Here is a 9,851-nt window from a genome sequence, read left to right as displayed (position 1 = left end):
TGCCCTGTATTTAGCTCCATCCATCTTTCCATCAACTCTGACCAGCTTCCCTGTCCCTGCTGAAGAAAAGCATCCCCACAGCATGATGCTGCCACCACCATGTTTCACAGTGGGGATGGTGTGTTCAGGCTGATGTGCAGTGTTAAGTTTTCTGTCTCACATAGCGTTTTGCATGCAGACCAAAAAGTTCAATTTTTGTCTCATCTGACCAGAGCACCTTCTTCCACATGTTTGCTGTGTTCCCCTACATGGCCTGTGGCAAACTGCAAACGGGACTTATTGCTTTCTTTCAACAATGGCTTTCTTCTTGCCACTCTTCCATAAAAGCTAGACCTGTGGAGTGCATGACTAATACTTGTCCTGTGAACAGATTTTTCCACCTGAGCTGTGGATCTCTGCAGCTCCTCCAGAGTTACCACGGGCCTCTCGGCTGCTCCTTTGATTAATGCGCTTCTTGCCAGGCCTGTCAGTTTAGGTGGACAACCATGTCTTGGTAGGTTTGCAGTTGTGCCATACACTTTGCATTTTCAGATGATGGATTGAACAGTGCTTTGTGAGATGTTCAAAGCTTGGGATATGTTTTTATAACCTAATCCTGCTTTAAACTTCTCCACAACATTATCCCTGATCTGTCTGGTGTATTCCTTAGTCTTCATGATGCTGTTTGTTCACTAATGTTCTCTAACAAACCTCTGAGGCCATCACAGAACAGTTGTATTTATACTGAGATTGAATTACACACAGGTGGACTCTATTTACTAATTAGGTGACTTCTGAAGGCAGTTGGTTGCACTGGATTTTATTTAGGGATATCAGAGTAAAGGCTGAATACATATGCACGCCACACTTTTCAAATTTTTATTTGTAAAAAATCTTGAACATCATGTATCATTTTCCTTCCACTTCACAATTATGTGATACTTAGTGTTGGTCTATCACATAAAATCCCAATAAAATGCATTTAGGTTTGTGGTTGTAATGTCACAAAATGTGAAAAAATTCAAGGGGTATGAATACTTTTGCAAGGCACTGTATGTATGTAAACTGAAACTTACCTGGTTGGCGCAGGCATACAACTGTGAGGTGGTAATTGAAGTTTTGTTTAGTTTTTTTTTAGGGCTGGGCAAGGTAACGCGTTATTTTCACGTTAACGCAATACTTCATTAACGCAGACAATTATTTTATCGCGCATTAACGCAGTTTGTTTTTATTATTATTTGGAAAGTCCATTGCTCACTGGCTCTGAATACACATACAGACAAACCATGGGTCACAGGAGGGGTGGGATGTTGATCAGTACTGGCTTGAGATGGGCGTCATCACACGTCTCAACCAATAAGAGCATTTGGGGTGGGTTTAAGACCACTGCAGCACTCATGTGTACTGGAACTGAATAGAACTGGCAGGGACAGAAAAAATGGAGAAAGGTAAAGGACTCTTACATGGACATTTTCAATTTAAATCTCTTCTGCACAGCGGAGTTGATAGAACTAAAGCCATTTGTAGCCATTGCAAAGCTGAATTTTCTTATCACTGGAGTACTTCGAGTCTGAAGTATCACTTAAATGCAATACACGCCGTTGATGCCAGCAAATCACCCACCCAAACAAACAGCAGAGGGAGGCTTCGGGAGACTACGTTGGATGCAGCATGTGGGAGAAGTATAGATAAACAAAAGCAAGACAAGCTGACAAATGCCACAGCTAAGTGGATAGCTACAAACTGCAGGCCGATTAGTATTGTGGAAGATGTCGGTTTGAGGAACATTATTAGGATTGCAATGAATGACGGCACGTATGAGCCTTGATTGATGTGCCTTGATATGAGCTTGATTAGATTGTTTGAGATTTGCTGCTACTGTGTAAAGAGAATGCTTCTGTTAAAAAGCACCTTATTTGTTTAAAGTGTTTGCAAACCAAATGTTATTGCACTTTTGTTCACATAGTAGTACTTTTAAAAAACAAGCGCGCAATACACTACTTTTGAATTCATTATTGAATGCTGCACATATCAGTGCAGTTAATCACGATTAATCTCAGAACAATCATGCAGTTAACACAATTAAGGATTTTAGTTGTTGCCCAGCACTAGTAGTTTTTTTTTTTTAATGAAAATATGTATATTTTTAAGTTCCTCATAGTTATCAGGGCTTTCCCTAGGTTTTCAGACAAACTTTCTTTTTATTTATTTATTTTTGTTCATAACATTATTATTATTATTATAAAAAAGACCCTTTGTTTTCATTCCTTGTGCATGAAATGAAAATTTCATGCTGTTGCAACCCTAGTCAGGGTACATATTGTCCTATTTGCTTAACAGTGGTGTGTGTCAAAAGATTAAAGTACTCACCCATTTCAGTAGTAGGGATGGGCATTTCAAGCTAAAATGTTTGACAGTTATTTGAAGATCATGGACCCTGCTCCCCCCAGTTTGTTGAGAGTCCCAGTACAGCCACGCTGTGTTGGCTAGCACCATATTGTTAGCTATGTCATGTACTTATTCTGTGACTTAACCTGTAAGTCCCCAGTGTTCTGCGATGGTGGAAAGCATATTTGCGAGGTTTTCAGCAGTATTCCTCTCCAGCATTGCTTTAGTCTGAAGAACAGTTCTCTGTATTTTCCAGTTTATGTAATAGCAGGTAACTGTCATATATGACTCAGTTGTAAGCGCTGTCCATGCATCTGTGGTCAGAAACACTGTTTCAGCACTTGTCAAACAACTGCGCAGCTCACATGCATTATCATCATACAGTTTATCCAGTCATGCTGTGACAGTTTTTTCTTAATGGTTCTGCATGTTTCAGCTGTTTGTATTTGGCGCTGTAGTAAAATGATATACTGACCTCGTTATTGCATTATTTCTAGGTGCCAGTATAAGCAAGGGAAAACAGTGACTCTTTGTTTTTAAAGGCCATAGTTGCATGAAATAATCAATTTTTTAACTTAAGACGGTTTTGAATATTCAAAAAATTAATTGAGCATCCCTGTTCAGTAGTCCTTCATTGCGTTCGCACCAGTCCCAGTGTGTGCTACGGGTGTCACGACACCTCTCCCAGTGTGCGTTGTCCTTTAGTTGTAAAATAGGCTTTTTTTCTTTCTTTTTTTTCTCCTCTATTGTTACCATTCACAAGAACATATTCCCCATCAATGTTATTGCCTACTTCATGTATTCTTTGTGGATTCAATGGCTGTAACTACTTCCTGATTTGAGAGAAATATCCAATCAGCTGTTTGATTAGCTTTGCAGTACTGCCAGTAACACAGATTTTCATCCAAACAGTGACTGTTGATTGCCAGCTTATATTTCATTTTGAGAGACATAATTTTTCAGTGCATATAGTTTTATGCACTGAAAAATTGTTTTTACATTCATTATGATATGTTGCATTTTTACACTCATTCGGCATAGGTGCTCTGCAAAAGCACTAAGCCTTACTATGGTAGGGAAAACCCTGCTTATTTCATAAATAAGAACAATTGACATAAGGTTATTTACAATTCTCAGTGATGTATGCTTTTATTCCTTAGATGTTCTGTTTTTATGAATTGTTTTGTATTTGAGTATGCTCATTCTGTGAGCCTTTAATTTTGGGGCTCAAGTATCAAAATTCATCTCTAACCGGTGTAACTGAAATAAGGATTAGTGTTCTTCATTATTTTTTCTGATATCACATGCTGTTTCTGTTTTGCAGGAGAGTCAAGTGCATCAACGCATCTCTGAGCTAAGGAAGGAGGGCCAGTGGTCAACCAGTAGGCTCCCCAAGCTTGCGGAAGCCTCACGTCCAAAGTCCCACTGGGACTACCTCCTGGAGGAGATGCAGTGGATGGCAGCTGACTTTGCCCAGGAGAGGAGATGGAAAGAGGCTGCTGCCAAGAAGGTATGGATAAGAGTAATTCAGAGAGAAATTACGCATTGTCACAAAAATAGGAGTCATCCCATGCAGAAACTGATAACTAATGTTACTGAAAGCCAAACTGTCTCCATTACAGCTTGTTCGTACATGTGCCCGTTACCATCAAGAGCAGAACAAACGTGAAGAGAGGTCAAAGAAAGAAAGGGAATTTCATCTTCGTCACATTGCAAGTACAATTGCCCGAGAGGTGGAATTCTTCTGGTCAAACATCGAGCAGGTATGTTTATTCTTCTTAATTATGTAACTTTGATTTATAGTAGATTCCATGATTTATAAATATTAATGTTCTATCAGTCTGAATAAGGAATTCTCTCTGTCAGGTTGTGGAAATTAAACTCCAGTTTGAAATTTATGAGAAAAGGCTCAAAGCGCTCAGCTTACAAAAAGCCTCAGCAAAAGGTATTTCCCACTTGGCAACTACCAACATTCGAACACAATTGCTTTTCCTTCCATTGGTTCTGGTTCAAAGCTAAGATGTGCTGTACTACCTCACCTGTATCTAGAAAAATTTTGTTTTCATCTTAAATTGCTTTTTTTACAGTATCGGGACTGTCAACAGGAGAGAAAGCTGAGGTAAATGCTGCAGATGCTGCACTCACACACTAGTGTGACAGCTGTGCAATAACCTTTTGCTTTTAAGATATTTTTTTATGTATATATTTTTTCTTTTTATAGGAGGTGGCCACTTCAGCTAAAAAAAGAAAATCTCTTTCTCCTTTGGTTGATGAAGAAGGTACGTGTCAAAACTATTGAGGTTCATATGGCAAAAAATGTTTTTTTTTAAAGCGTCTGTACAGTTGGCATTGTCGTTGTTCAGCAAATTATTTGCAACTGCTCATGGTGTGACTGTCGCTATTTATTTATTTATTTTTGCCCCAGATGAAGAGAGCACCATAGATGAACAGGAGGCCATGGAGGGGGAGGCAGAACAGAAAGCAGAGCTGGCTGACCTTGCCAAAGATGGTACTTCATTACATTATTTCTCTGTGCGGGAATGGCGATGCAGGATTAGAGAGGAGAAATATGATTCTCCTCACACCCCATTTTTATCAGTAAAGTAGACTTTGGTGGTATTAATTTTTTTGGAATCTCACAATACAGACAGTGTGGCTGATAGTAGCGTTTAAGTTTAGCCTAGAGCCGTGGTTCCCAAAGTGTGGGGAATAAAGACATGACAGGTGGGGCGCAATGAACAGAGAAAATTAGAAATGGGTCATTAATACAAGTAAATTAAAATAACATCAGTTCGGGGCCTGAGAGAAAAAAGTGGAACCATAGTGCAACAATAGCGGTTTACCATCGGCATGTGAACTGCCCCGCAACAATATAAGGAAACGTTCACAGAGAGGGCCAATAGTGTATGTAGTGGGCATAATAACGTAAATGGATAAATTTGTTACATGGACCAGAAAAGAAGCAGGCGATTCAGCGCAAGCAGACAAAGAAACAACAGGCAGTAAACCTTATTAACCAAAAAGCCAGACGAAAAGAAAATATGATGAAGCCTATCTTGCGCTTGGATTCACGGTGGGAATGGTGGGCTTGAAAATTCGCCCACCCTCTTAAGTGGGGAATGACAAAAAATGTTTGAGAACCACTGGCCTAGAGTAACCTTATCTGAACTGAAGAATTGTCTGTAGACAGACTGTTACTGAATGTCACATATGTTGTAATGTCATACATGGCCATTGACAAACCAGATATACTGTATGTTGCTGTTGCTCATAATGGTGTGTCATTTATTAATGAGTTACATACACATTTCGTATTTATACAGTGAAAATATTCTTCGACAATATATTATATTTTTTTAAGTTACAAATGAACAGGTTTTTTTTGCTTAGTTCTAAAACATTTATGGCTTTTTAACTTTTTGTCTTTGTTTTGTTTTGTTTGTTCATTTTTTTTTTTTTGATGGCTTTTAGCTGAGTTGCCGCTGGATGCTTTGATGAAGCAGTATGCTGGGGCCTACATTGACAGCTTTGAATGGCCTAAGCCTAGTCCCCGTAGTGATGAGGATGACATGGAAGAGACTGAAGGTGCCTTTACAATCAAAAAATTAAAATGCCATCTTCCTCCTCATACCCATTTTAAGTAATGTTGTGGTCGGTGTGGGTCTGAAATAGTTGGTAATTAATTTTCAGACATGGAGTTTCCTGTGGGCAGTCCACCCGAAGCAGTGCTGATTGACTCCCTGCTTAGTATTGACCAGTGCCGTGGTGCTGACAAAACTGTTTCCCCTGACTCTGGTGGGAAACCTGCCAGAGACATAGCAGAAGTTGCTGCTGCCACAGAGCTCATCCTGCCCAAAGGCAGTTCCAGGACCACTTCCTCAGTAAGATACACACATATACATAAAAAAAACAATCATGCTTTTGAGTATTTCTTAACTGGGCTTTTATTTGACTAGATCCGCAGTCCAGCTCCTTTTCTACTCCATGGATTGCTGCGAGAGTATCAACAAATTGGTGTGGACTGGCTGGTAAACCTTTACAAGAAACACCTCAATGGCATCCTAGCTGATGAGACGGGTCTTGGCAAGACTGTGCAAACGGTGGCTTACATGGCCCACTTAGCTGGCCAAGAGGGTATGCCTCTCTATTTTTTTTTATATATATAATGTGCAATTTGTTTTTTAAATAACATTAATGACATAAAGCTTTTGTCTGATTTTGTCAACAGGCATTTGGGGTCCACACCTTATTGTAGTAAGAACAGGCAAGTTGATAAGTTGGGAGGTAGAGTTTAAGCGCTGGTGTCCTGGCCTCAAGATCCTTCTTTACCTCGGCAACAGGAGGGAGCGTAGAGATAAAAGAATGGTAGGTTTTGTCATAATTAAGCAACACCAATTGATGACTTTATCAATATAGGTGGACTGTTTTTAAATAACCTATCTTCTAATTGCTTATCTACAGTGCTGGGGAGAAGCCAACAGCTTCCATGTATGTGTGACATCCTACAAGCTGCTGATGAAAGACCAGAGCCATTTTCTGAGGAGAAGATGGAGACATCTGGTCCTGGATGAGGTGCAGCTCATCAAAAACATGACCGAGAAACACTGGGAAACAATTTTTGCTCTCACAAGGTGAGCTATTTGATAAATATTGTAGTCATTCCAGCTTCTCAAGAATCAATATTATAATTTTTAGGCTTGTTAATTACTTAATCTGGATCATGGTTAACCTGCTTCTTTGTGTTACTGTTATTCACAGCACCAAAAGTGTTTTGGAAGTGATGAATACATTACCAGTCAAAAGTTTTGGACACACTTTCCCATTCAGTTCAGTGGTAAAGTACATCCAGACTCTTGACTGGTAGTGTATGTGCATATTTATAAGCAGTTACTTCACTGATGAGATGTCATTCTCTATGAAATCACTGTAAATACTCTGACAAGATGCCTGTAACCTAGGATTAACTGACCAAGTAACTGAGATATTCCTGTGTATCTTCCAGTGAGCAGAGGATTCTCCTCCTCAACACTCCTCTGCAGAATACTCTAAAGGAGCTGTGGACCATGGTCCACTTCCTTTTGCCAGGAATTAACAGGCCCTACTCTGACTTCCCTGTTAAGGCAGGCACTGACCAGAACCAGGACTACTGTCACAAGCTAGTTATTCGCCTGCACAGGGTGGGTGTAACACCTGCAAATCCATACCGTACCGTACCGTGCTTATAAAGCACTAAAAACACCCACAGTGGACAAAAGTGCTGTACATTGCAATAAAACAGTATATATTATAAACCCGCAAGCATCAATATAATGAATGACTAAGCCAACACAAAAATAAAATACCAAAAATCCAGCCTGTTAAACCATGCAACATTAAAATTCAGAAACATGATTGACTCACCTGACCTGCAATTGTTCAGTGTACATTGTATATGAAATCCCGTCACTCTGTCTTATAGATGATTCAGCCTTTCATCCTGAGGCGCTCCAAAAGGGATGTTGAGAAACAGCTGCCAAAGAAGTACGAGCACATCCTAAAGTGCCGTCTCTCCAGCAGACAGAAGAGCCTTTATGAGGATATCCTCACTCAACCAGGGTAAGATATTTGATCTGCATGCAGAGTTTTATTGTGAAATCAAGAATGGAATTTACACATTACACCGTAAAACTGGGAATTGTACAAAATATACAAATTAATAATTGGACAGCAGTTTAATCTTAATCACAATATGTTTTGTGGCTCTAACATTTATCACGTCTTTTTAATTGTTTTTTTTTTTTTTTTTTACAATTTTTTTTACCACAAATTATTTTTTCCTCATGTTTTGAATGATGCCCATTTTACTTGTACCAGAAAATGAACAGCTTCTAATGTCACACAATGCTTTCGCATTTGCCCATGGGGGTATGTAAACACGGACAACAATGGCATGCCATCACTCTCAGATCATGTAGTAAGGTCAGAGACTCACGTCTAAGAGTTCAATTTCCCGATAGCAGATAGTCTTCTTCACAGTTAGGCGCCCAACATTACACCACCAGGTGTTAATAAGGAGTGGTAGTCCTCTACCTTTGTGTTTCCCACTTGCCTTGGTGTCTTTATCTGCTCTGACTGTAGGGAAGTGGGTAGATCCATGTTAGCATCCGGAGTGTTAGCAGTTAGCAAAGCAAACTACACTCCCTGTAGATCCTCATGTGCTTCACCAGTTCAGCTAGTCCTTGTCCAGAGGGTGAACAACTGATCCCTCAAATAAATGAGTCCACAGCCATCTTGGAGTCAGAAAAATATCTACATCCATAGGATAGAACAAATAAGCAATACATGATGTGTGTAATGAGAAGGGATACAGGTGAAGAGCACATTACAAGCTCAAAAACAGTCCCTCCTGCACCCACACAACATGATGCTGCCACCCCCGTGCTTCCTGGTTAGGATGGTGTTCTTTGGCTTGCAAGCATCTCCCTTTTTCTGCCAAATGTAACAATGGTCATTATGACCAGCAAGTCCAATTTTTGTTTCATTAGACCAGAGGACATTTCTCCAAAAAGTAAGATCCTTGTCCCCATGCACAGCTGCAAACCATAGTTTGCCTTTTTTATGGCGGTCTTGGAGCTTTGGATTCCCGTCTCCTTCCTGAGTGGTATAATGGCTGTGTTGTTACGTGGTACTTGTGTAGTACTGTTTGTACAGATGAACATGGTACCTTCAGGCATTTGGAAATTGCTCCCAGGGATGAACCTAACTTGTGGTGGTCCACAATATTTTTTCTGAGGTCTTTGCTGATTTCTTTAGATTTTTCCATGATGTCAAGCAAAGGGATACTGAGTTTTAAGGTAGGCCTTAAAATGCATCCATGGGTGCACCTCCTATTGACTCAGACGATGCCAGTTAGCCTAACAGAAGCTTCTAAAGCCATGATATCATTTTATCAATCAGTCAAATTTTATTTGTATAACACTATATCACAACAAAAGTCATCTCAGGACACTTTACAAAGGTCTAGACCTTACTATTATCACTATTATTATAGAGGGAACACCCAACAAATCCCCCTCGAGCAAGCACTTGGTGACAGTAGGGAGGAAAAACTCCCTTTAATGGAAAAAACCTCTGACAGACTCCGGCTCTTGGTGGGCGGCCTTCTGCCTCGACCGGTTGGGGTGAGTGAGTGGATAGAGGAGAGACAAAAGAAGAAAAGCAACAAGACACAACAAACAATCAAACACTGGTCAGGTTGATGTGGCCGTGCCTGCTCATCAGAAGAGCTCTAGGGCCAGGGCAACCTGCAGAAAGGTACGGGTACAGGGAGAGAGAGAGAGGACACTACAGGAGAGAGGAGACACAAAGTTAGTGATGTGTAATGGTGGCATATAGAAGCATCAGGAGAGAGGAAAGAAGAGGAGAGGAGAGGGGAGGAGAGAAACTGAGAGCATCATGGGGCCCCCCAGCAGCCTAGGCTTATAGCAGCATAACTAAGGGAAGGC

At 40.3% G+C, this 9,851-nt stretch overlaps 1 protein-coding gene across 1 annotated transcript in view; it reads left to right on the top strand.

Annotated features, from left to right (window-relative positions):
• The window catches only part of ep400 (E1A binding protein p400), a 39,625-nt gene that overhangs the window by 7,284 nt on the left and 22,490 nt on the right, over positions 1-9,851 (top strand). The window contains 13 exon segments of the mRNA XM_020590420.1: positions 3,692-3,877; positions 3,990-4,130; positions 4,234-4,312; positions 4,455-4,486; positions 4,589-4,646; positions 4,793-4,876; positions 5,839-5,952; positions 6,058-6,248; positions 6,324-6,501; positions 6,596-6,732; positions 6,829-6,998; positions 7,370-7,544; positions 7,826-7,962. Coding sequence (XP_020446076.1) covers positions 3,692-3,877; positions 3,990-4,130; positions 4,234-4,312; positions 4,455-4,486; positions 4,589-4,646; positions 4,793-4,876; positions 5,839-5,952; positions 6,058-6,248; positions 6,324-6,501; positions 6,596-6,732; positions 6,829-6,998; positions 7,370-7,544; positions 7,826-7,962 — 1,682 coding nt within the window.

The sequence above is a fragment of the Monopterus albus genome, unplaced genomic scaffold, assembly GCF_001952655.1.
Source record: "Monopterus albus unplaced genomic scaffold, M_albus_1.0 scaffold12.1, whole genome shotgun sequence".
NCBI classification, from domain to species: Eukaryota; Metazoa; Chordata; class Actinopteri; order Synbranchiformes; family Synbranchidae; genus Monopterus; species Monopterus albus.
This window is presented reverse-complemented; position numbering and strand designations above follow the sequence as displayed.